The sequence below is a fragment of the Bos grunniens genome, chromosome 14 (assembly GCF_055505025.1).
Source record: "Bos grunniens cultivar Pamir isolate PY7600 chromosome 14, Bosgru_T2T1.0, whole genome shotgun sequence".
In the NCBI taxonomy this organism is placed as follows: Eukaryota; Metazoa; Chordata; class Mammalia; order Artiodactyla; family Bovidae; genus Bos; species Bos grunniens.
The window spans coordinates 25,500,913-25,528,857 of NC_141178.1; the positions used below are offsets into that span (position 1 = coordinate 25,500,913).

The following is a 27,945-nucleotide window of genomic DNA, read 5'->3' on the forward strand; positions in this document are numbered from 1 at the left end:
ACTTAGCAGCAGCAGCAGCAGCAGGCTGACTTCAATTTTATTAATCCTTGATTTCATTAAGCAATATAGCTTTCCATAGATAAAATAACAAATAAAAAATGTTTGAAATGAGTTCTCAAGCCATTTTTGTCTAAAATTTTAAGACTTTGTTTTCAACTTTTTGAATATTATGATCAAATCTGCTCTTGTTATAGAGAAGGTGACCAAGGATGAAATTACAGGGAAACCAATGATTTGAACAGTTTCATTAAGGGAAATATTCTCAAGCTCAAAGGCCTGCAGGAGTCAGGTATTGTAAATTATTGATGTGAGTAGGTAATTTTCTCCTCCACTTTTGAAACATATCTGCTGCTGCTGCTAAGTCACTTCAGTCGTGTCCGACTCTGTGCGACCCCACAGACGGAAGCCCACCAGGCTCCCCCATCCCTAGGATTCTCCAGGCAAGAGTCTGGAGTGGGTTGCCATTTCCTTCTCCAATGCGTGAAAGTGAAAAGTGAAAGGGAAGTCACTCAGTCGTGTCCGACTCTTAGCGACCCCATGGACTGCAGCCTACCAGGCTCCTCCGTCCATGGGATTTTCCAGGCACAAGTACTGGAGTGGGGTGCCATCGCCTTCTCCATTGAAACATATCACTCTCTTGAATAATATTTTGTTTTCCCAGTTTTGGTAACAAACATGATATCTTACCAAAGTAATTGCTGGCTGGTGTCATGATCGCAGTGTATCAGACCATGCATGTGTTTGTGCTCAGGGGCTGACTTTCTTCATATGGAACTGAGGAATCCAAGTTTCTTCCATTTTGTGGTTCTCAAGACCTCAGATATTCTAAGACAACCTTTAAAAGGGAAAAAGAGTGAAGGGAGCCTATTTCCTTTTTTTTCTTAAATATCTTCTCCAAATTAAAAGAAAGAAAGAAGAAGCCTTTGTTCGTGAGCTCATTAGACAATGAGAGTGGCTGGGGAAGGAGGGAAGGCTAACTGAGGTCTGAAGAAGTTGTCCTATCCTACTCACCTGAGCTTCATTCTGGTTATCACTTCAAACTGGTTGTTCACATGTCTGTCTTTTCCACAGGAAGAAAGGAAAGAGCCTGTGTTTCATTTATCCTCCTTACTAGCAATGCTCATAGCTTCTCAATAACTTTCAATAGCATGAGTTTGAATTTGTTGGGGGAAAAAAGGCCACTCAAGAATGAAACCCATTACTTCACTTTCATTCCATCAATGAGAATTTTTCTTATCACCTGGATAAAAAGGAGACCGTAAAATGTAGTACCTGGTTTAAAAAGCCATTTTCCAATGGCAACTTTACTCTATGAGAGATTACAAGTTATTGTTTTTGCCAGATATCCATACAAAATTTTTTTCTCCATTATGAGAAAATCAATTGTCAATTATCAATCAATAATGATAAATAGCTACTGAAAGTAGGCCTCACTGAAATGGCTTGGACTGTGGCACACTGGAAAATACACACAACCATCATTCCGCCCATTAAAACGGATAACTGCACAAGGTCCTAGGTGATTCCATTAAGTGCCTGCCAAATAGTAGGCATGTAGGAAATATTTGTTGGCTATATGAAAAAATGCAGGATAAAAAGGTCCTAGATTAGCAGACTTCCTGATTTTTTAAAAGAAAACAAAAGTTTAAATTTTTATATAAAAATTTATATACTGAATTTTAAATTCCGAACTAAAAAGAACTCTTGCTAGATAAACAAAAGACTTTTGTGCCACAAGTGTACCATGGGCAACTAATTTTCAAGCTTTGTATAACAGGTGCACAGAGATTTTCAAAAGTGCTCTAAACATTTTTAAACTATTTTCCCTGTTCAAACGATAATACTTTATTAAAATTAGATTAGTAATAATATTTGTTTGTTCAAAACATTCTTCCTGAGAATGTACAATCTCCTCATGGTTAGAATAGTTGAGAACATTATCTTGTAGACATGAATATTTGCTAAGGTGTAATTTTAAACTCTGATGAGGATGAAACAATGGAACATAAACCAGAAGATTGCTTCCCAGTTTAATTTTATGCTTGATTAAAGATGACGGAAGTACTGGAAAGACAGGGGAAACTACATGAAATAGAAATGAACAAGAGTCTGCAAAGTCTCTGCAGGCGATTTGATATTGGCAGGTTTCCACGCGGGCAGTTTACCAGTTCTTGCTTGTTTTACCAATAGGGAATCTTTCTGGTTTGTTTCTCAATATTTTTCATAAGCTAAATGTGACATTTTCTTTCTCCTCTAATGCTGTCTCATCAAATTTTTTCTGAATCAGAGGTATCCCCAGGGCTTTTTCCAAAAATGGAAACTGTGAAATTAATTATTTTAAGAATCAACCATGTGAATTACTTATTTTGTCACCAAGATGGCTCACATTGGACTCAGTACTAATTCTATCCTTGCTGAGCATTCAAGTTTGGCTTGAATTGGTCTAAACACAGTTTAGCTACTCTAAACTGCTTAACCAGTCTTTCTTTCTAAGGAAAAAAAAAAGGGGGGGGGGGTTCCATTTGGAACTTGTCAGTCACAAGTAAAACACCACCAACAAAAATAGTTTCTTAAAGGAGAAAAAAAAAAGTATTATATCATCTAGTTTTAGAGACTCCAAACAGCAGTAGCAAAAATATCTACTTACCTTTCCATTTTCCTAAGTTTACCTGGTGCTTATGTTTACCTGGGACTTCCCTGGTGGCTCAGAAGGCAAAGCGTCTGCCTACAATGTGGGAGACCTGGGTTCAATCCCTGGGTCAGGAAGATCCCCTGGAGAAGGAAACGGCAACCCACTCCAGTATTCTTGCCTGGAGAATCCCATGGACGGAGGAGCCTGGTAGGCTGCAGTCCATGGGGTTGCAAAGAGTCAGACATGACTGAGCGACTTCACTTTCTTATGTTTACCTGGGCATCCAAGCAAGTATTAGTAGGTGCTGGTAAGAGACTTAATACCTTTGACATTCGTTCAATTAGTGCCAGTGAGGGTCTACTGATATCCCAAGCAAGTTATGGGGGAGTAGGCAAAACTCTGCACCCAACAGACACAAGTCCCTGCCCCACAGAGTTCAGAGTCTCATGAAGATGGTAGATACTGGCAGGTATGCCACAGCCTGATAATAACAGTCCCTGGGAGCACCCAGAAGCCCCATAGGAGTCCCACACCCAGATGACTCTCTTTGTTATTGGAAGTCCAGATAAACCTCTTCATGAAAGTGAAAGTGTTAGTTCTCAGTCCTGTCCAACTCTTTGAAGCCTCATAGACTGTAGCCTGCAAGGCTCCTCAGTCCATGGGATTTCCCAGGCAAGAGTACTAAAGTGGATCACCATTCCCTTCTCCAGGTGATCTTCCCAACCCTAGAATCAAACCCAGGTCTCCCACATTGCAGACAGGTTCTTTACTATCTGAACCACCAGGAAAGCCCTCCTCTTCATGAGGAACATGTGGATAGTGACTACAGCAGCTTCAACAAGCTTGCAGACCTATCATTGAAATTTCAGATTACATAACAGGAAATCCTAGTTTAGCCTAAGCCTTTCATTTTAGAAAAAAAAGAAGGCACTTTCTAACGTTGACCAATATACCTACTATTTGTCACTTTCTATATCTTTCTTCAGTCTCCTAAGCTCCCCAGTTAGAAATAATCACCTCCTCCTTTTCATTCCCATGGAATTTTGTAGGTAAATCTCTAGCAAAATCTACCTTATTTTATCCAATTAAGATATCATCTATTAAAACTCATTTCAGAAATATGAAATTCAAGGTGGGAAGGCGGGTATGCATTTTAGAATAAGCAAAATGTGGTATCATTTTCTGACTTGGTGTTTCAGCTGTATGCATACTTATCTCCACTGACAGATTTCAGCTTCCTCAAGGGCTGACCATGGCTAATCATTTTCTATCAGTTCAGTTCAGTCACTCAGTCATGTGCAACTCTTTGTGACCCCATGAATCACAGCATGCCAGGCCTCCCTGTCCATCAACAACTCCCGGAGTTCATGCAAACTCATGTCCATCAAGTCAGTGATGCCATCCAGCCATCTCATCCTCTGTCGTCCCCTTCTCCTCCTGCCCCCAATCCCTTCCAGAATCAGGGTCTTTTCCAATGAGTCAACTCTTTGCGTGAGGTGGCCAAAGTACTGGAGTTTCAGCTTCAGCATCAGTCCTTCCAATGAACACCCAAGACCAATCTCCTTTAGGATGGACTGGTTGGATCTCCTTGCAGTCCAAGGGACCCTCAAGAGTCTTCTCCAATACCACAGTTCAAAAGCATCAATTCTTCGGCACTCAGCTTTCTTCACAGTCCAACTCTCACATCCATACATGACCACAGGAAAAACCATAGCCTTGACTAGATGGACCTTTGTTGGCAAAGTAATATCTCTGCTTTTCAATATACTATCTAGGTTGGTCATAACTTTCCTTCCAAGGAGCAAGTGTCTTTTAATTTCATGGCTTCAGTCACCATCTGCAGTGATTTTGGAGCCCAAAAAAATTAAAGTCTGACACTGTTTCCACTGTTTCCCCATCTATTTGCCATGAAGTGATGGGACCAGATGCCATGATCTTAGTTTTCTGAATGTGAGCTTTAAGCCAAGTTTTTCACTCTCCTCTTTCACTTTCATCAAGAGGCTTTTTAGTTGCTCTTCACTTTCTGCCATAAGGGTGGTGTCATCTGCATATTTGAGGTTATTGATGTTTCTCCTGGCAATCTTGATTCCAGCTTGTGCTTTTGTATACTGTAATGCAAAAGTTCAGCACTTTGCACATTGCAGGAACCCAAAAGGGACGACAGAGGATGAGATGGCTGGATGGCCTCACTGACTCGATGGACGTGAGTCTGAGTGAACTCCGGGAGTTGGTGATGGACAGAGAGGCCTGGCATGCTGCGATTCATGGGGTCTCAAAGAGTTGGACACGACTGAGTGACTGAACTGAACTGAACTGAAAGCATATTTGAAAAATATTAAAGAACTGATTTATCAAGTGGACCTGACAGGATCAATGTTTCCTGATTCTCAATCTGGTGTTCTTTCTACTAAGTAATACCATAATCAACCCTTAAGAGGAGGTCAATAGAACTTTAATATAAAATAATAATCATAAAAATGCTAATATAATACTTATAAAATACCAATACCTTGTGTGGCCGGTATTGTAAATGCTATTCTTATCTTTCAATGCTCAAACAGCCAGATGTCCTAGATATTTTTATGTTCCTCACTTTTATCCTCTCAGCCCACTTTTCCCCTCTGGCCTCCCCTCAGCCACATTACTTGTCTCTTGCTTTTTACCAGTGCTTGGTGCCTCTACTGAGTGGGATGCCAGGGGTATCTCTCTTAGTCACACTGATGCCTGCACAAACTTGGAAGTTCAAGGAGGTACACCCTCTAGGGCAACAACTGCTGACTAATGGCACCAGGGAGCTAATAGATAAACCCCCTTTCTCAGGGAGATGACCCTGAACTATCTTTTACTGCTTCACAAGAAGGACCCATTAGAATCTCAGATCATCTTCTACATGCTCACCCATGATCCCTTGGACCAACCTGTTTTATTCCTTCCACTTCCCGATTCTAGAGATCTAATGAAGTCTGAGAATTACTTTCCAAACTAAACCATCCACACATAATCCTTCTTCTCAGACTCAGTATTTTGGGAGAGCCCAAGCTAAAATTCCTGTGAGAGATAGCTGCACTGTTAATAGCCTAGCGTTCAGATGAAAAAAGTAAAGCACAGAAAGGTTACATCAAATGCTCAAGGTCCTACAGGCAGTAAATGTTGTAGATGGGATTTGAATCCAGGGAATCTGATACCAGTCCATACCTTTAAATACTTAAGCTTCTCTTTCTTTATAGGAAATGAAGCTTAAAATATTTTCTGCCTAATTAGTTATAATTTGTTATGATGCTACAATGTTGTATAATTGTATAATATGTTACAATATTATATAATTGCTTCATTATCAAATACTGCAGGGTATTAATACTTATTAAGCATCTACCTGCTTTATGTGAGGTATTTTATATTATCTTGCTATTTCTCAAAATACTTTGAATCCTTAATATTTTAAAAATTCATTTTACACATAAGAATATTACAAAATTTAATTAACCTGCCAAAGTCACAGAGCTGGTAAGTGCTAGAACCAGGAACGCAACCCTCTCATCTATTTGTTTAACAAATAAGCATTGAGCACCCACAGTATGCCAGGCACTGTTCTGGTAGCTAGGGATATACTACAGGCCCCTGTCTTTTGTCCTGATAGAGGATCTACACAATAATTGAAACAAATAAACAAGAATTCACTGGGTCGTGATAATTTACTTAAAGAAAATAAAACAGGGATTGACAAAGTGAAGAGTCCTGATGCCAAGGGGACACCTAGAAGTTTCTCAACTTTGGCACTACTAACACTTTGGAACTGATAATTCTTTATTATGGGGGATCATCCTGTGCATTGTAGGATGTTTAGCAGTATTATAGGATGCCAACAGCCCTCCCCAAGTCCTTACTGCCAAAATGTCTCAAGATACTTCAGACAGTCTTCTGGAGGGTAAAATCACCCCTGATTGAGAACCACTGACCTAGAGTGAAATTTTTCGGGTGAGATTAGGCTTAGTATGTGTGAAAAGCAAAAGAAATTCATAGTAAATAAGGAGGAGAGTGGCAGGAGATGAGCTTACAAAAGTAGGTGGAAACCCCACAAAGCAAGGGCTTTTAGGCAAGGGGAAATACTTCTGATTTTATATTAGGTTCCTCTTGCCTAGTCTGACTTACAAATGCTGTTGTTGTTATTGTTGAAGAGCCAGTTATCCTGTCCCTCTTTATTTTTCAAGAGCTCTTAATAACTTTCAAGCCTTGCCATTCTCTACCCTGAGTTTCACACCATCCAAGTTCTGTGACCTGCCTTCATTTGTCCTGTGCGGCATTCTCTTAAAAGTCCTTAGGGTTTGGCTTTTCAATTGCACTTGTGTCTTTTCATTCCTTGGTGTCTTTTCCATGTGATTCTTTGCCTAGAACACAAAGCCCTGCTCTTCCTGCCTGGAAAACTCCTAGTCACGCTTTAAAAGCCAATTCAAGTATCCGCTTCTCCAAGATACCTCCCCTTGCATCCCTTCCCAGATGCAAATACCATAGCATATATGGTGGTGCATTATCCTCCTTTACCTCTGAATCAAGTTCTTCACTTCCACAGCAACTTCCCCAAGGGTATGAGACAGATCTTGAAAGTGAAAGTGAAGTCGCTTAGTCCTGTAGGACTCTGCGACCCCATGGACTGCAGCCTACCAGACTCCTCCGTCCATGGGATTCTCCAGGCAAGAATACTGGAGTGGGTTACCATTTCCTTCTCCAGGGGATCTTCCCGATCCAGGGATCGAACCCAGGTCTCCTGCATTGGAGGCAGATGCTTTAACCTCTGAGCCACCAGGGAAGCCCATGAGACAAATCTTGGTCAGCTTTAATTCTCAAATAACTATCCAGTGTGTAGCATGCAGATAGAAGGTTCGTTCCTCTGTCAAAAATTTATGTTACTATTCTGAGCCCTCTTCCAAAACATAAGACTACTACTTAAGAAAACTTGTTTTTTTAAGAAATGTATTCTCAACTTTTTCTGTACTGAATACTGATTGGTACATTTATTTGAATAAAACAGACAGATCACATATACACACTCACTAAAATTTAGTAACTTAGAAAATATACCTTTAAAGTTATAGTAGTTAGAATGTCATTCCTTCAAGAGAACTACCTACCACATAAGTACACTTTTAACTTTATGCTGGGTAGATCAAGGGCCAAAAATAATAAACATGAGGATCATAATCACTGAGAGGGAGCAGTGCACTCCAGTTGTGACTGATAAGTTTAAAATCTTCTCTCATCCCACCCTGTAAGCATTAGGACATGTCCCACCCTGCAAGGATTAGGATCCAATCATCTGGAGTAAATAGATCAAGGAGTTTGTAAGCCATGGGTCCCATAAAATTTCCTCACACAAATGCATTGTTATAATAAATGTCTTCAAAGCCAATGGTGTTGATTTTATATGTATTCATATAGTCAATGAAAAGACTGAGAAAAGAGAAAGCAGCAATAAAAATCTGCCACTACATGAATCCAACTGTAAGCAATGTGCTGATCTGTAAACTTGGCTGAGTAAAAGTGAAATACTGGACTAATGAAAAAGATAGTTACAAAAACCAACTCTTGAATCCAAAGCTAAGCTAAATAAGAACAAGATTCTAATTTCATTTAGCACTGTGTTTTGCACATAAAAGACATTTAATAAATCACTGCTAGGTGCATTAATATGCTTTGCCACACACCTGTTTTCCTAATATTAAAATATCTGATACATTATGCTCTTTTCACATGATTCACAAAGTTTGAACTCTGGCAAAACAACAAACCTAGGCAGAAGTTTGATTAGTTCATTCCAGGGAAAAAAAAGGAAACCAAAGTGTATGGTACACTTGCTTTTCAATGAAACCATTAAAAAAGATTTCTCAATCCCCTTTTTCTTCATTCTTCTGCTTTAATACATGAACCAAAAACTCAAATGGACAAGGTAGAGCTGAGCATGAATCTCTCTTTTAGTATTTGCCAACAGGAATAAAAGAGCCAAAAGGAACCCAAAACACTGTTCTGTGTTCTCTTCGATACCACTCATCACAGTTACTGTCATCACATAATATTTATTGCAGTTGACCCTGGGACTACCATGAGAAGGTCATTTTTCAAAATGATTCTAGCCGCCACTTCTAACCAACAGCAAACTTACCTAAGACAAAGATGTGATTCCACTGGGCCCACTTTGTATTATCAACCAGGGAAGCATTATAATTGGAGACAGATTACAGTTAACTCAGGAAATTCTCTGTGTTAATCCCTTAAAATAATAATAGTGAGTTGGAAGGAGTGGCTTCCTATTTTTATTTTAAAAGAGAAAAGAAATAAGAAAGAAAAAGTTATGACCTTTTCATTTTTAAAAGAAAAGACAAGTTACAGTAATTGGTTTGGTTTTATTTTTGCACCAACCGTACCAGTTGTTTGAGGTGAAGTGTATATTCAAATAATTTAACAGTATGGGAAAAAATCCACCTGTCATGCAGGAAACATGGGCTGGATCCCTGATCCAAGACTATCCCATATTCCATGGAGGGACCAAGCCTGTGTGCCATAACCACTGAGCCAGTGCTCCACAACGAGAGAAGCCACTGCAATGAGAACCTCAAGCACCACAGCTAGAGAGTAACCTCCACCCCAGTCAGCAGCAATGAAGACCCAGCACAACCACAAGTAAATAAATTAAGCTTACAAACAATTTTAACAGTATGTATGTGTAAAAACAGCCTAAGTATCAGTCTCCAAAAGCTTTTAGAAAACTACTATTGCCCTTCAAAAGAACTGTCCATGTTTAACTTCTCAAAAAATCAAAGGAAGCAATTACCCTCCACGCTGTATATCACAAACTATTTCCCCACATCTTTAGCTAATATTATTTTATTTTTCACAATAATCCAAATAAGCATACCTTCAAAGTTGCTTTTATGTAAATGACTTTCTTCTTTTTTCACTTTCTTCCACTGTCCCCTTCCAATTAGTCCCCAAGATTGTGCAGGATTGTTGTTCCCTAAAACGGCTATCGCACTGTTTCCTATCCCCGTATTTCTTCTACAACCTAGCTTTCCCTCCATCAAGACCTGGAGTCTGGAATCCCTTCTTCAATGGAAGTTGGCCTTCGCGACAGGTGACGCCCTGTCACTTACAAAGCTCAGTCACAAAAGCCAATCCACGTCCCCTTTTGTTCTCTTGCTCTGCATGCTACTGGAAGTCAGTCTCTGTGCTGGAAGCAAGCCCGAGCAACCCGTGGATAGACTCATTTGAAGGGGAATCAAAGCTCTCTGGCTCTCGACTCTACAGGTGCCTGAGGCAAGCCGGAGCCATGCAAACCGCTTTCACCTCCAGGGGTCGCGAAGACAAGAAGCAAAATGGCCGCGGGACGAGGTCGCGGCTAGTTACCGCGAGAAGCCACGGGAACACCTGCTGAAAACACCTGACGGGCTTCCACACGCGGAAAGAGCGGCAGACGAAGGCAGTCACCGAGACCCCAGCAGTTCCTCAAGGAGGCGCGGAAGCTGCTTCAGAAGGAGCACCACCAGTTTTACTTGATGATCCTGACAGAGGAGGCAAGGGAGCTGCGCTGGTTCGTATGGCAGAGACAGAGTCAGCGCAGCAAGACTGTCTCAACCTCAGTCACTGGCCCTGGCATGAGTCTGAGGAGAAGCCAGAAGTCATCCTGGAGATGCAGGCCTCACCCTCACCCAGAAAGCCCTCGCTCTCCCAGCAGATCTCTCCCGCGGCCTCGCTGCACACACAGCCACAAACAGGTCAACAGGAAACATTCCAGGACTTCACCAAGACGCCGCCACTGCCTTTCATACCCTCAAGCGCCAGCGCTGAAGGACAGGCAAAGCTGGCACTGCTGGAAGTGAGACCGGAGGCCAGGCCGCGCCCAAACCATGCTACGAGAGCCAGACCCATCTACCTAGCTGTCGCTGTCACTCTGCGCCGCACTGATCGATGACCCTTCTGCCCAAGGTCAGGATGCAGAACTCCTCGGGCCTAGGGCTTGGACCCGAGAAGAAGCAGGCAGCTCAGAGCTGGCTTACCCTGAGAGGAGCCTTCAGAGCCAGTTTTGGGGCATCTTCCCAAATGTATACCCCACCGGGCCCTCATGAGATTTGTGAAACTTAAACTAAAACTTTTTTTTTTTTTTTTAACAAACGCCCTCAGCCTCAGTCCTTGCTAAGCTTCAGAGTGACAGTCAACACCTATCTGACACGGACATGTGAGTAACCCATCTTAAAAGTAGATCCTTCAGATCTCTTTGAGGCCATCTGGCTGATGCCAGCCATGGATCAGACAGGCCATTCCCACTGAGGTCTAGCCAAATTGCATAATTTAAGCAAAATCAGTAATTGTTTGTCTTTTAACCCATTAAATTTGGAGGTAGTCTGTTATGCAACAGTAGATAACTGATACATCCTCCCTAATGTGTGTCTATCTTTACACTCCCATTGTCAATGTCCTAAATTCAGGTTCTCATCGCTTGCCTAGTGTATTACAATAGCTGATTTTTTTCCTTCCCTCTAGTATTCTTGCCTGGAAAATCCCATGGGCAGAGGAGCCTGGTACGCTGCAGTCCATGGGGTCGCTAAGAGTGGGACTCCACTGAGCGACTTCACTTTCACTTTTCACTTTCATGCATTGGAGAAGGAAATGGCAACCCACTCCAATGTTCTGGCCTGGAGAATCCCAGGGACGGGGGAGCCTGGTTGGCTGCCGTCCATGGGGTCGCACAGAGTCGGACATGACTGAAGTGATTTAGCAGTAGCAGTCTCTCCCTGGTTGATTTTCATTTCCACAATCCATCATCTATCTTGCTTCCTCACATCTTATTTATATAGTGTGTGTATTCCCCCAAATCAGGAAAAGTTCAAACTGTGATCTGAGTTTTCAGTATCTATCTCTGATTCTGAATTTGAGTTATCTGTTAGAATTACCCAAGGAATTTTTTAAATCAATGCCTGAGACTCAACTCAGAGATTTTTATTCAGTTGGTTTACAGTGGGAACTATTCATTGGTATTTCTTAAAGCTCTTCAGATATTCTAAAGGGCACCCAAAGTGAGAACTACTGAAGCCACTGGGAGTGGTGGGTGTAATGAGAACAGGGCCAACACCAATATTCAAGATACAAGTAAAGGATTTGGAAAACACTGATCCAGAGTTTTAAAAGTAGGAGGAAAAAGCAGAGTTTTAAAATATCAAGAAAGAAAAATGACTGGAAAGTAGACAATAGAAATGTCAGGATACCAAGCATCGTTAAAACATTTATGAATTTCTCTTGTGTTATTTTATTATAATAAAATGATTAATACAGTCCTGATAGGCTAAGTTAACTCCAGAGCTGAGAAGGAACTCACATGAATCCATTAGGACATGATTTCATTCACATCTTTGTATATTTACCAACCCTATCATAATATATTGAGTGCCTACTGTTTGTCATTCATGGTAGAGAATGAACAACACAAAATTCTTGCCCTAAAGGAGCATTTTTTCAAATTGGGTGTGACAAAAAATAAGCAAGTGCATAATGTGTCAGAAGTTGGTAAATAATATGAAGAAAAGTAAAGAAGGGAAAGGGGAAAAGGAACACTAGGGCAGGAGTAGGGGATGGAATGTGGAGAGTATTTTTTAAAGGGGTCAGAAAAGGCTTCACTGGTAAAGTTTCCTTTGAGCAAAGACCTGAATGAAGTGAAGAAGCCAGTCATGTAAATGAATACCTGATGGTGCAGCGACAGAACAAAGAGCAAGTGAGATCATGCTTGAGGATTATAAGGTACAGCAAGGAGGCCAGTGCAGCCAGGATGAAGGTAGTAGGACATGAGGTCGAAGAAATAACAGGAGAAAAAGTAAGGGTTTTAGGAGTGGGTAGGAGAAACTGTGACAGGTAGTGGTTCTTTATCTTACTTCAGAATCACCAAGAGAGACTTTCAAAATACCCATGCCCAGTCCACACCCTCAGAGATCTGTTTGAATTTAAGAAGGAACTCAGACAACAGCAGTTTTCAAATGCTCCCAGTTTATTGAGAATAATTACTGTAATGATTTATATGGATTATAAGTCACTTAAATTCTATAGATTTGCTCTGAGTGAGATGAAAAAGTCATTGAAGGGTTTTAATGAGAGAAGAGGCAAGATCAATATTTCAATTAGTTCATCCTAGCTGCTCTATGGAGAAAACACTACAGGGCAAGGAAGGACCCATTCAGACCACCTATCACTATTTTGAACATTTTCTTTAGTGAACATGCATAGCTTTTGTATTAATAACAGAAATTCACATTTAAAAGCATCTAAAAATATATTGAAGGGATATATATTAATAAGCAGAGTATTACATTCTCTATTATTAACCCATTCTTCCAGATGTCTTTCTCAAGGAAAAATTTTCATGACAGGTAGTGAGTGGATTTTATATTATTTGGCTAGGGTTACTAAAACAAAGTATGGCTTCTGCCCACAAGGTGGGAGACCTGATCAGATCCATGAGTCGAGAATATCCCCCGAAAGAAGGAAATGGCAACCCACTCCAATATTCTTGCCTGGAGAATCCATGGACAGAGGAACCTGGCAGGCTACAGTCCATGGGGTTCCAAAGAGTTGGACACAGCTGAGTGACTAACACTGACTGACTGTAACAAAGTATCACAAACTAGGTGGCTTAGAACAAGCAGAAATGTATTATTTTACAAATCTACAGGCTGGAAATATAAAATCCATGTGTCAGCAGAGCTATGCTCCATCTGAGACTCTGCGTAGAATCCTTACTTGCTTCTTTCTAGTTGCTGGTGGTAGGCAGTTCTTTGGCATTACTTGGCTTGCAGTTTCGTCTGTCCCATCTTCGCCATCATGTAGTTGCCTTCATATCAGCTTCCTTCTTTGTATATATTCATCCAGATTTCCTTTTTGTAAAGACACAAGTTATATTGGATTAGAGCACACCTTAATCACTTCGTTTTTGTTAGTTAAAGCTGCAAAGATCCTGTTTCCAATTAACATCATATTCTGAGGTATTGGTGGTTAGGACTTCAGCATATCTCTTTTTTGGGAAGGGGAGCACAATTCAACCCATACAGATTGGTCTTTAATGAGAAATAATATAATTGATATCATGCACTATGTTCTCTATCAAGGCAGAAATAGACAAAGAAAAGAGTAGAACTATTCTCAAAAAGTTAATAAAAGTCTTGAAATAAAGGATGATTACCCAGAGAAGGATAAGAATTTTATTACCCTTAGAAGCATATTTTTTGATTCTCCCACTTTTTCCACTTCAGCAGACACTTCTCAGAAAATGACTGAAAATGATGAAAAATAAATCAGGTTGGTGACTTTCCTTCATGGAACATGAATTTTCAGTGCTTTAGTGAATTTACATTTATATCTGGATCCTTTAGCCTTTATGGCCAGTAATTCCTTACACAAGTTTGCTGAAATTAGGGAAGTTACCCACACCTTTCAAATTGGTTTCACAATTCCAGGGGAGTGGAAATTAGAATTTAATTAACATTAATCAGAGAGAATATGGAGGTCAGCCTATGAACGTGTTTAAAACATGTCTAACTTGCTGAGAAACTTAATTTTACCTAATGAAGGCCTTTTTTTTTCTTCAGCAGCAAAATGAAAAGTTTCAGGCTGACAGATAAACTTTGTAGGGTGACTGAACTTTGTTGAATGCTGGCTTTGAAAACCAGTAGCAAATTCCATAAAGAAAAATCAGAGCAACGTAATTCTTAGCCTCAACCTATCCCCCGGCAAAGCAAATCCTTATCAAGAAGCCACTGGTGACCCAAGTAACCAAGTTGAGCTGAAGTTAATGTGTTTGTATATATGCTGTACAAGGAAACTGAGCATTCTGTCATGAGACATAGAGCAAAAGAAGATGAGGAACAAACACCTACTTCTTGATATATTATCAAACATCGTGCATGGAATTACTCTAAAAGTACACACAGTGAAGTATAAACTGTGTTTGACCCATCTATTATCTGGAAGTTAAATATCTTCAAATTCATTTACTCCACTAATCAGCTGCTACACATTCTTTCTCCAGCTTCTACCATCTGCTTTTAATTAACAAAACAATCAGCATTCCAAACTGCAATGATAAATAGCTAATCATCACAGACTTTCAGCTTACAGGTGTATTCAAAAAGAAAAGAAATAAACAGACTTATTTAGTTTCAAAGAGACTTGAAATATGAATCCAGAATATTGGCAAAAATTACCTTATTTCTTTGGCATCTTGAGAGTTTATAAATGAAATCCACTGTAAGTAAATAGCTATAAAATAAGTTTGGGTTAACAAGATTAACAAATAGTGTTATTTTAGGCTGCATGGTTGAAATAAAGTTAAAACGATCCCAACTTTTCATGGAGAAAAGTTTAACTATGAAGAAAATATCACCTCCTCCAATACCAACAACTGAAACACTATATATCAGAAGTTAGATAGCATAAATATTTCAACAACTAATGAGATAAGTTTACCTTTGTATTACATTTACATTGATTTTGGTGAAAAAAAAGAACAACAAATGCCTACTTTTTTTTCAAACAATGCAAATCAAGGTCAAGAGAAAGAAATGAAATTAACATTCATGAGTGTCTACTAGGTATTGTATATCACAAATTCAGTCCTGTAAGCAGCCCTGTGGAGATTATTTCCCCCACTTTAAAGATAAGACGACTGAGCCTTGGAGATAAAAGTCAAGTTAAGAATCAAACTCAGGACAGTCTGTGATTGATAGATACCTTCTACTGCCTGATTAATACCTGATAAATAGCAAAAATCTTTATAGGAGAAAGTTTTGCTGTATTTGTATAAAGGAGACTACTAGATTGACAAGTATTGGTGTTCAAAAAATAAGCAATTCACTTTTCATTACTACATTCCTCATCAAGGCTAAAGCCTAAATGATTATATGTAGAGTTTGTACATATATATGTATATTATATATATATATATATATTCTGAAATAAGACAATAATAATTTTTTAACCTTCTGGATATATTGTTTTTTAATTTTAACAATGGTAATTGCATTCTCAGAGAAAGTTGCTAGTTGCAGATGATCAGCATATCACTTCATGATCAGTTCCCCTTCTAACAAAGCCAGTGAGAGATTATAAAGTTTTTTACTGGACCTGTCAATTCCAAAATACAAGACAGAAATACTTTCATTGGGGTTCTCTAAGATTCAAGAACAGCTCATTTTTAAAATAATAGGAAAATCTGTGTATTAAATCATCTGTTATTTTTGTTTAGTTGCTAAGTCGTGTCCAACTCTTTTGTGACTCCATGGACTCTAGGCCACCAAGCTCCTCTGTCCATAGCATTTCCCAGGTAAGAATACTGGAGTGGATAGCTGTTTCCTTCTTCAGGGAATCTTCCTGACCCAGGGATCAAACCTGTGTCTCCTGCATTGCAGGTGGATTCTTTACCACTGAGCCACCAGGGAAGCCATATTAAATCATAGGTTTAGGCAATTCTTTCATTTCAGCCCACTAAGAAAGGCTGATCCTTCATGGTACTCAGCACCATGTCTGTTGAGAATATATTCTGAAAAAGACAAAAGAAGAGTGAATAGAATTGAAAAGGAAAGGAATAGAGGGATCCAGAGGAAAAGCAATGAAAGCTGAAGTGGATTGTCAAGAGAAAGGTGGGGAAGAGAAGGTAAAAGAAATGGAAGAAGAGGCAAGAAGAGAAATGACCAAAAGGACTTTAGAGAAAGAGCGAGATGCTTAAAGAGATACCTTAGGAAGACATTTATGTCATGTCAGATAAAATCCTTTCCTCACTCTCCCTATGACATCATCAGTAAAATCCTTACCTGTAAACACATTACTCCAGACCACCTCAGCCAATACCCAAATGCCAGGATTTTTTCCCTCTCAAGAACCAACCAGGGGCTGTTCACCCGAGCATAATATCCCAAAGGGACAGCAGCTGTTGCTACTCAGCTTCTCACCACAGCACCGTGCAGAGAAATTTCTGCAAAACAGCCAAAATCCCCCTTAAGATTTTTAATAGAGGAGGTGTCAGGTAGAACCCAGAGGCCAGTCTACGCTGGAGGCGGCAGATTGCTGACACCACCTTATTTCACTGTACTTTGAGAAAGTTTGTTGACTTGAGGAAGAATTTCTATGTACCTGAGTAGCATGTATTCCTCTCTACCTTTCTTTCTGATACACATTCTTGTAAGGTACTTGTAAAATAAACCAGAGGAGAACAACATAAGCCTTCCTCAATCTCATCCTATTTTTCATCTTCCTGGGATGTGGCCATCACAGCACTTTATTAAGACATTAGGAGACAAGAGATGAGAAGATAGGGAAACAAGTATCCTTTACCTGGGTGACCTGAATGTTGTCCCATGATTGGAAACACATTTGAACACATGGAGGTACCCAATTAACAAATATGGTAGAACCTCCAATAATTATTACTAAGTCAGCCAACCACTTGAGTGGGACCTTGTTAGTCTCTGAACCTGTCAAGGACTTACAGTCTCATATGTCTTTTACCCTGTAATGTGGGTTATGAAGTATGAAAGTTAATCACAGTTACTAAATTCAGGGGAAGAAAAAAGAAGCAGACTGAACCAGCTGGGATGTAACAGAGAGATTTTGGTGACACAGAGTTAAATGATGAAGTTTTCTTTGTTAATAAAATGAAAGTGGTTGCCTCCCTACCCTTCCATTTTTAAGGTGTCTCCTTAAAAACAGGCCTAATAATAGGCCTAAGAAGAGACCTAACCTTTTGATTTTGTAGTGTAAAGTCACAGACCTTCTGACCTTTGGAACTGTAAACACGTATCTCCAAAATGAACAGGGTATCTTTCAGGAGGTAGCAATCACAGGTACCATCATTTTTCCCTTGAGGCAATAAGAGAAGTTTCTTGTTCTTTTTCTGCTTTATTGTGTATATTTGTGTGAAATTCTCTTTGTACCTTGCAGGTCACTTTCATCCGAACTTAAATGCAAATAAGCCATTCCCTGAAGAAGGGAAGAGCTACCCACTCCAGTATCCTGGTCTAGAGAATTCCATGGGTTGTATAGGCCATGGGGTTGCAAAGAGTTGGACACAACTGAGTGACTTTCACTAAATGCAAATAAACCTGCTAATAATTTTCTGATATTAAATTGTGTTCTCTTTCTCTTCTTCTCTCTTTTCTTTCTTTATCTCTCTTTCAATATATTGGTAGAAAGAGGACTTTTACGGTCAGGATTGTTTATATCCCCAACAATGACTACCAAGAAACAGTTATACATGCACTCAGAAATCCAAAAAGATAAATAATGGGATGAGGTTTGAACAGTTGGGTGGCTGGTAATATCATTTACTACATGTGTATTAGTTGCTTAGTCGTGTCTGACTCTGTGCAACCCCATAGACTGTAGCCCACCAGGCCCCTCTGTCCGTGGGATTCTCCAGGCAAGAACACTCGAGTAGGTTGCCATTTCCTTCTCCAAAAGTAACTATAGAAAGCAAGAAAGTGAAGTCACTCAGTTGTGTATGACTCTTTGCGACCCCATGGACTGTAGCCTACCAGGCTCCCCCATCCATGGAATTTTCCAGGCAAGAGTACTGGAGTGGGTTGCCATTTCCTTCTCCAATCATTTACTATAAACAGTCACAAAAGAAGAAAACAGTTTTTCACAGAGAGCAGAACCTTAGTATGGGAGAAGAATTTAACTACCAAACCTCCTTCTCTTATTTTAATCACTTCTAATACATCCTGGGTTTCTTCCACACCCAGTCAATGAGATGACTTGACTTTTCATCCACCCAAAACCTCTTTGAAATCTAATTTTCTTCATTTATAAAGTTACTATGTCAGATCATATCGCCATCATCTCTCCTCTTCTAAGTTTTACTACTTTTGGTTTTGTTGTGTCTCAAACTATTTCTCTACACAGCTATGAGTGAGATTTCTAAAACAGAAGACTTCTGTTTAAAAACATAATGTATAAGGATCTCCTTCATCTAGCTCCTGCTTATGCTGCCAGCTAGATGTCTCATGACTTGAAAACTCTTTCTCCACTTATTAAATTTTTGATCCATCATACTATACTGAATGTTACTTGAAATCATTATTCTGTTCTCTAGAATTTTGCACTATTTTCTTATTCAAGACCATTCATCTGTATCCCTTTCTCTGTTCACCACCCTCTTCCTCTCAAATAATCACTACTTTCTGTTCTTTATTTAGGATCAACTAGAATGGATCTCTTCCTCCTGAATTTCTTGTCTGATTCATCCACAGTAATCCTAATTTCCTCTTAGCACCTTGTTTTGATCTAATCTTTATTACACCGTATTATATTTGCCAATTTATACCATACTATCTTTTTTTCTTTACACTATCTTTTATACTGTAAGATCTTTGAAATAACTCAGTAAGTGTATTTAAGTAAAAAGGTGAATTTCTAGGAGTAGGGCTGGTTTGCATACCAGCTTAATCCAAGGCTGAAAGCAAGGTCAACAGAACCCAGCTACTTTCTGGTCCTCAACTCTGCTCTCTCACATGGTGGTTTCATTCAGGCTGCTCCTGCTGACAGACATGTCTGACTACAGGTCAAGGTCTATATTCCACAAGCCCAGTGGGAAAAAGTAGCTTTCTCTCCCTGAAGTCCCAGCAGAACTGGGACTGTTCTGATTCAGTGCCATTCTGCTCTGATTGGGCCACATACCATTCTTGAAGTGATCACTCTGGCCAAGGAGAATAAGATGCTCTGACTAACTGGGCTTGAATAACATGCTCATCCCTGGAGTCAAAGATAGAGTTCATTCTAAGAGAAACACATGGAATAGAGGAGGCACTTCTTCAGAAAATCATAAAGTACCAATAGGTACCAAAAGAAAATTAATGCAAGCTGGGAAGCAAAACCAAAACAAAACAAAACCAACTGTCCACTATAGTAAACAAATTACGTGGCTGTGTAAATCAATATATTCTGTGGCAAGATAAGAAATGACAGCTTTGCAGTTTAATCCAGCTGCAGACACTTTAAATTTATTTTTGTATGATGATTTAGCTAATCTTTCTCTGTAAATTAGGTTTCTTTGAGAGCTAAATTGAAATTCATTCTGGTTTTTAGAATTCTGCATAATAAATGGAAACATATTTCTAAGCTGCATGCGATAGCTTCCAAAGAGAATTTATGATTATACAGATGTTGACTTAAACTTGTATTTTCAGTATGATACTTTGAATTTGATTGGATTTCCTCAGTAAGTTGAAAATATGAAAAAAAATTGGGGGAGGGATGGCTAATTATGGGTAATAAAGGCAAGAAATAACAGTTTTCATGTAATTGAAATTCTAAATGATTAATAGTCATTTAAGCATGCAAAATAATGTATCATATGTGATTCGGTTGAAAGACTTAATTTACAGTAAAAAAAAAATTAAGTTACCTTGACAAACCAGAACGGAAAAGTAGAAAGGGCCAATTTACGTTCAGCAAGAAGTTCCAGTTACTTCTTAACAACCAAGAACAGCTTTAAACACACTTTCCCCCCCTTCTGGAAATTTCAGTAGAACTTGGCTTCTCAGAGAAAAATCTCCCTCTTCCAACACCTTTTTGTGATGAGAGCAGGCTGCCAAAAAACTCCCACAGATAGAAAGAAGTCTGAAGAATGTCTGTCTTAAGTCAGGTATTATAATTAGTTTTGACACCACTTTCACAGTAAGGCTCCTTAATCCTCCTGAAACTTTATACAGGGATAAATGAAGCACCTGCTATGTTATATACATTATTCTAGTGGTCTTTTTAATCTTTCCTGTTCACGCTTTAGGAGTTAAGAGTTATTTCAGCTATGGACATATGGACTACCCTAGAAGCATCAGAAAGATTCTTTTCATACTTAAACACTTTCATCAATAAAAAGACTATGTTCACAGTTTACTTAGCTATATAATACAAGAGATTCTGTTCCCCAAAGCAGCATGATAAATCAGAAAAAAAGCACTGAATTTGAATGTCAGATGATTTGTAGCTGAAGTCCACAGTCTTGGCCTTAACATTTCTGTGAGTTTTTAGAGTTTCCGCATCTCCATAGGGGAGAGAAAAAATGTCTTGTAGCATTTTTGTGTAGATGGAAAGCAGATCAATAATGGATGCAAAAGTGGTCTGCAAGCTATAGGTATGCAGTTTCTGCCTTGGTACATCCCTGTAATAAACAACTTGAAAATTGTGGGACCCAAATGTAAGTATTTGAGTCAAGGCAGATTTGTAATATACGTATAAAACTACCAAGTTGCAACGCAATAATAATAGCTGACATTGATTAAACACTAGTTGTATGCAAGGTACTTTAAAAGTTTTCAAGGCTTCCATTTTCAGACCTGGCAACAATTCCATAAGGTGGATAATAGTGTTATTTGTATTTTTCATGCAGAAGGCCAAGGCTAATAAAGATTAAATGATTTCCCCAAATTCACACAACTAGAAAGTGAAGTTCTGGGCCTCAACACAAGCCACTTCACTGAAAGTCAATATTCTTACCTCTGCATAGCTTCTTCATCCATACAGATTGAATGACAAAAAATATGGTCCTGAACCAACCTAGATAGCATATTCAAAAGCAGAGACATTACTTTGCCAACAAAGGTCCATCTAGTCAAGGCTATGGTTTTTCCTGTGGTCATGTATGGATGTGAGAGTTGGACTGTTAAGAAGGCTGAGCGCCGAAGAATTGATGCTTTTGAACTGTGGTGTTGGTGAAGGCTCTTGAGAGTCCCTTGGACTGCAAGGAAATCCAACCAGTCCATTCTGAAGGAGATCAGACCTGGGATTTCTTTGGAAAGAATGGTGCTACAGCTGAAACTCCAGTACTTTGGCTGCCTCATGCGAAGAGTTGACTCATTGGAAAAGACTCTGATGCTGGGAGGGATTGGGGGCAGGAGGAGAAGGGGACAACAGAGGATGAGATGGCTGGATGGCATCACTGACTTGATGGACATGAGTCTGAGTGAACTCCGGGAGTTGGTGATGGACAGGGAGGCCTGGCATGCTGCGATTCATGGGGTCTCAGAGAGTCAGACACGACTGAGAGACTGAACTGAACTGAACTGATAAATATGAAATTAAGTCACAATAAAGAATCATCATCAACTCATAGGGAAGTAGTCAATCATTTAATAAACAGTTTCGGGAAAGCTGACTTTTCAAAAATTTTATCACAGTCTCATACCTCAGACATTTAAAAAGTGAAAGGTGTGTTGCGCCTCATGGGGTCTCAAAGAGTCAGGCATGACTGAGCAACTGAACTGAAGTGAGAACTTTAAAGCTTTTGAAGTCTTATGTGTGTTTGGTCATGTCCAGCTCTTTGCAGCCCATGGGCTGTAACCTGCCAGGCTCCTCTGTCTGTGGAATTTCCCAGGCAAGAATACTGGAGTGAGTTGCGATTTCCTACTCCAGAGTATCTTCCCTACCCAGGGATCAAAGTGATGTCTCTTGAGTCTCCTGCATTGGCAGGCAGATTCTTTACCACTAGCAATACCCGGGAAGCCCTTTTAAGTCTTAAGCCTTTTTAAAGCTGAATGATGTTTCATCATATGAATGTACCATATTTTGTCTATCCATTAATCTGTGGGTGTACACTCGGGTTGTTTCAAACTTTTGACTGTTGGGAATGATGCTACTATGAACATCAGTGTACAGATATCTGTTTGAGTTTCTGCTTCAGTTCTTTTGGGTATATACCCAGAAGTGGAGTAGCTCAACAATGTAGTAATTCTATTTTTAGTTTTTTGAGGAACCTCTATACCATTTTCCATGCTTACTGTACCGTATTCTTAATTGTCATGGATTTAGGGTCTGTGTCTTAAGACTTCCTTGTAATGAAATTCTTGAAAATTGTTGGAAAACCTTCCTAAATTCTCCATCTCAGTTCATGAGATTGCCCTGTCATTAATTGATTGGTAGCCTCTGGTCTTCTTCTTTACCCCTTGCATCCATTTGATAACTAGCTAATATGTTCTAACAAATGTTTCTAAAGTCACCCCTCTTTCTTCATCACCACTGTCGTTGCCTTGGTGTGGCCAGCCTAATCTGATCTAATTCTAATTCAGATCAATTCTAATCTGATCTGAAGTATTTTCCTCTTCTTTCTCTGTCCCCTTAGTATTGTCAGAGAGGCAAATATGATTATATCATTGCTTTTCCTCTCCCCCACCAACATCTTCAGCTGGACTTCTCAACCACAGAGGACTTTGTCACAGATAAAGCATGTAAATAATTCTAAAACATTAATTTTCTTCAGTGAGAAATAATTTAAAACAATAATTTACATATTAAAATAAGCACATTATAGTATATAATAGAAAGTAAATTTGCATAAAATTTAAACTAGGCTTCTGACATGAGGACTTTGGATTACATGGATTACAGTGCCACAGCCTCAGAATTTTTCTTTATCTATGTCATTGTTGCTGTTTATTTGCTAATTTGTGTCTGACTCTTTTGCAACCCCATGAACTGTAGCCCACCAGGCTCCTCTGTCCATGAGATTTTCCAGGCAAGAACACTGTCCATGAGATTTTCCAGGCAAGAACACTGTCCATGAGATTTTCCAGGCAAGAACACTGTCCATGAGATTTTCCAGGCCTTCTCCTTCTCCAGGGGATCTTCCCATCTCAAGGATTGAACCCAAGTTTCCTGCATTGCAGGCGAATTCTTTACCACTGAGCCACCAGGGAGGCTTCTATCTATCTATTGTTCAGTTGCTAGATGGTGCAACCCCATGGACTGTAGCACATCAGGCTTCCCATCTTCAGGAGTTTGCTCAAACTCATGTCCGTTGAGTCGGTGATGGCATCCAACCGTCTCATCCTCCAGCATCCCCTTCTCCTGCCTTCAATCTTTCCCAGCATCAGGGTCTTTTCCAGTGAGTCAGCTGTTCGCATCAAGTGACCAAAGTATTAGAGCTTCAGCTTCAGCGTCAGGCCTTCCAATGAATATTCAGAGTCGATTTCCTTTAGGATAGACTGGTTTGATCTTCCTGCTGTCCAAAGGAGTCTCAAGAGTCTTCTCTAGCACCATAGTTCGAAGGCATCAATTTTTTGGTGCTCAGCATTTTTTATTGTCCAGGTCTCATATCCATACATGACTATTAGAAAAACCATAGCTTTGACTATATGGACCTTTGTAGGCAAAGTAATGTCTTTGCTTTTTGCTATACTGTCTAGGTTTGTCATAGCTTTTCTTCCAAGAAGCAAGAGTCTTTTAATTTCATGGCTGCAGTCACCATCCACAATGACTTTGGAGCCCAAGAAAATAAAGTCTGTCACTGTTTCCCTGTTTATATGCTATGAAATGATGGGACCAGATGCCATGATCTTCATTTTTTGAACGTTGAGTTTTAAGCCAGCTTTTTCACTCTCTTTCACCTTCATCAAGAGGCTCTTTAATTCCTCTTCACTTTCTCCTTTTATCTCCTTGCTGTCCAAGGGACTCTCAAGAATCTTCTCCAGCACCACAGTTTGAAAGCATCAATTCTTTCGTGCCCAACCTTCTTTATGGTCCAACTCTCACATACATACATGACTACTGGAGAAACTATAGTTTTAACTATATGGACCTTTGTCAGCAAAGTGATGTCTCTGCTTTTTAATATACTGTCTAGGTTTGTCATCTCTATGAGCTCTCCTTTGAATTAGCACTTGCCTGTATCTCTAGACTCACTTTCTGCCACATCAATGCCTTATTTTTCAGTAATATCAGATCATTTGTCAGTCTAGAACGTCATCCTACTATTTCATGTATCTGTTTTTCATGTGCTGTTCTTGAGTTTCTCCATCCTGTCATCCTGCCAAGCTGTTCTATGCGGTGAACTCCATTTCCACCTTTCTATCTCTATCCAAATATGGTTTCTTCTTTGAAGCCTCCCTGACTTTCTCCTCTATCTTCACCCCTCAGATTGTTACTTTGTATCTCTATTGTACTTTAACTACTGTTCCTGTTATATTGTGCACTGCCTTTACCTTAAAATGTTACTATTTTGAGACTAAATTATTAAAATTTTAGTTTCTAAAAATGGTCTACATGGATTTCATCTCAGTGCTATCATTTTCTACCCATGTGACTTTAAGCAGGTTAACTGACTTCTCTGCACCCCAGTGGTCTCTGTAAAATAGGGGCAATACTAGTATTTTCTTTATAGTGTTGTTGTTACGGTCTTCCCTTACATGGAAAACAATCAGCATCCCTAAGTGTCACCTACTTTTGTGTGTTCATTTTAGAATCCTCAGAACTTGCCACAGAGCAAGTGTTTGGGATATGTTTACTGAAACAAATTCAATTTCCTTCTTATTATCTACATATTTTTGTCCTTCAGTTGCCTCTTTGGCCAAAAGAAAAGTATACTTTTTATTAAAAAATTGAAATTTGGTGGCTGAGAAACCCTGGTATTTCAAATTATTTTGCATGTCCTGGCCTAGAGTTAGTGGTGGTGGTATCATATCATACCACCTAAATTGAAAGCGGAAGGTAAAGAATTGATTATTTAAAAGGTAGTTTGTTTTCCATCCTGCTATCAGAAAAAGTGGTCCAAACCTCCACACAGGACGTGAAAATAAAACCCATACTTGGAGATCCATCTTTCAGAGTTATGAAAATCTGTTACACATTTGTTGAAAGGAAAGTGTGTTTTTGGACAATAACTCCATATAGAGAAAAAAGACTGCCAGAGTGTGTGTATAATTGCTTGGACTGCTGAGGGTTTTGTTCAGGGTCTTGAGATTAGTGATAGATGAGCCTAAAAGGACTGCTTTAAATAAACCAAATATCTTGGATTAGCATCACTGGACTTAGAGCCCCCTGGGAAAGGCCTGTCTCCCGTGATTTCCAGTATACTCCACTTCCAATGAGCTGGAAATACCACAAGAAAACCACTGTTCTCACGGTATTTTTGCCTTTTCCATTTCTGGTTTTAGCTAAGAGAAAAAAATAGTATGTGCAAATAAAAAACGGCATGTGTACATGACAGAAAAATCAGAGCATCCAAATGTTTGATCTTAAAACTAAATAGAATTCACACTAGTTTCAAATAAGTTCAAATAAAATAACTTTAGTCACATTCTCCTAAGTTTCATTTAAGTAAATGTGTGCCTACAAGTGAATCAGATTCATTCAGCATGACTGTCATGAAATTGTATTGCATTTGCATTGATTGAAGTCTAAGTGGTAGAAGAACTAAAATTGGTTGATGTTTCTAAATTTTTGTTTAGAGATATTTACTTAGACTACTTCCAAAAATACGCTATAAATAAGTAAGCATATTTAAATAAATATTTGGATTTTTTAAAAAAGAGATTGACTTTTGTCTATTTACAAATTTGCTAGAATTCCATGTTTAGATTATGCTTCAATAAAATGCAGCAAATATTTATGGATCACATAGGGTGTGCCAGGGAGAGTGCTAAGAGCTGGGGATATACTTAAGGGTACTGTTGACGTTCAATGAATGTTAAGAAATGCAGTTGTCTTTGAGTATCTGGGGTGGGGGCAGGGGGAGTTGGTTCCAGAACTCCTTGAATACTGAAGTCTCCAACACTCTCTGGATGCTCAAGTCCTTTGTATAAAATGGCCATAGTATTTGCGTATAACCTATGTACATCTTCCCACGTACTTTAAATCACCTCTGGATTACTTAAATAATAGCTAATACAGTAAAAAATGCTATGTAAATAGCTGTAAATACTATGTAATTGGTTGCATAACTGTGGCAATTTTAAGTTTTGGTTTTTGGAACTTTCTGGAACTTTATTTTTATTGTTTTTGAGCTGCAGTTGGTATAATCCATGGATTTGAATTTGAGAATACAGAGAGCCAACTATATGTGCAGTTAATAATATTTTACCAAAAAAAAAAGAATATTTTACCAACTATACTTCAATAAGAAAAATTTTAAGTTAAAAAAATTCACATCAACTATACTTCAGTTTGTTGTTTTTGTTTTTTTTTTTTAAAGAGCATATTTAGATAGAGTAACCAAAGGAATGTGAAGGAGAGGACAAAGGGAAACAATACAATGCCAATCTTTCAAGAACAATTTAAAAGTATGACTTTCCTCAATGGTGTGCTTAATGTTTTATATATTATTAGTAGCAGAAAAAAGTGATTAAAAATTGAGCGAAAATAGTTTGCTATAACAAAAATCTATTATGCACTGAGTCTAAGGTTTAGATAGCAAAAACAATGTTTAAAGGATTCATATCTGAGAGACAGATGAGTTCATTAGAAAAGTTTACATTTGTGGCAAGTCATGGAGGATCAACCCTTTGTCATTACTCCCTCATGAAGGGCATTAGCAGTAAATTTATTGCATAACATGAGTAGAAGTTTCTCTCACGATATAAATACATATTAACTATTTGTCAGGTTATTACCTTCAGGTATTAGTTGCACCAGTTTAAAAGTAAAGCAGAGTAATGTTTCCTGTTTGCCCGCATAGCTATGTCTCCTAACTAATGACCTGGATTCAGGTTAACAACCAAATAAAATATCTCTACCTTCTCAGGGATATAGAAGTTCCAATGGCTCACAAAAATACCTTGTTCCCATGCAGTCTCTGCCTCTATCAGAACAGCAAATAGCAACCAATTTTGATACACTTGCGTGGGCTGAGACATTAACAAGTGACTCATCTATTCTCATGTAATATAGTTGTCAGATCTTAAAATCAGTATCTAACTTCAAATAAAACTCCTGAGATCTGATCTGTTCTTGCTCAAAAGTGCGTATTTCCCCCATGGGAAGAAAAAAAAAAAAAAGAGTACTCATCAGGGAAGAGTAAGAATGTCAGTGGTAGAAATGAAGAGGAAGAAGCATCCCAACTGTTCAGGGGAACCTCTTTAATAGCCACAGGGTTTGGGAGGTTGTTGGGATTGTGGCATGTGGTCTCTCTGGGCATGAGCTGGGAACCAGGGTTAATTTGAATCATCTGGTTGCTAGAAGCAACTAAGACCATGGAGAAGAAGATGGGACACTACCACAGGAAAATAGACTTCTGATTACTTTGTATCCTAACTAAATTCCCAGGCTTAATTGGCCTGGGGAAGTACCCATGACATAAGTGGCTGAATTATCCACATCAATGTTTTCCTGTAGTTAAAACAATTAATGAGTATTGGAAAACATTATAACAGATCATATTTCTTTTTCTGGGGAAAACCTGAGATTTGTATCAGAATACTTTTTTTGTATTCCTAGTAAGTCATTAATGCCTATCATCTGAAATGTCACTTTTGCTAGAGACTGCTTTATAAATGAGCAATTAGAACTTACTGAAGCATTTT

The 27,945-nt window shown here is 39.0% G+C and overlaps 1 protein-coding gene and 2 long non-coding RNA genes across 6 annotated transcripts in view; all 3 read right to left on the reverse strand.

The window, feature by feature from the left end:
- The window catches only part of LOC147359204 (uncharacterized), a 47,969-nt gene extending 47,134 nt beyond the window's left edge, over positions 1-835 (reverse strand). Inside the window, exon 1 of the long non-coding RNA XR_015140629.1 lies at positions 688-835. This is a non-coding gene — a long non-coding RNA (uncharacterized LOC147359204). The remainder of the gene's footprint in view (positions 1-687) is intronic.
- Positions 1-10,545, reverse strand: part of ANGPT1 (angiopoietin 1) — a 475,361-nt gene extending 464,816 nt beyond the window's left edge. For all 4 annotated transcript variants that reach the window (XR_015140625.1, XR_015140626.1, XM_086336288.1 and 1 more), the window contains exon 1: positions 9,540-10,545. Coding sequence is in view for 2 of the 4 variants with exons in the window: in XM_086336288.1 (XP_086192414.1) it covers positions 9,540-9,702 (163 nt within the window). In the remaining 2 variants the exon portion in view is untranslated. The remainder of the gene's footprint in view (positions 1-9,539) is intronic.
- Positions 10,546-13,407: 2,862 nt separating this feature from the next.
- Positions 13,408-14,927, reverse strand: LOC147359205 (uncharacterized). The gene is made up of 3 exons (XR_015140628.1): positions 14,866-14,927; positions 13,871-13,935; positions 13,408-13,539 (listed from the first exon to the last, which is right to left on the reverse strand). It is a non-coding gene; the product is annotated as an uncharacterized LOC147359205 (long non-coding RNA).
- Positions 14,928-27,945: the final 13,018 nt, after the last annotated feature.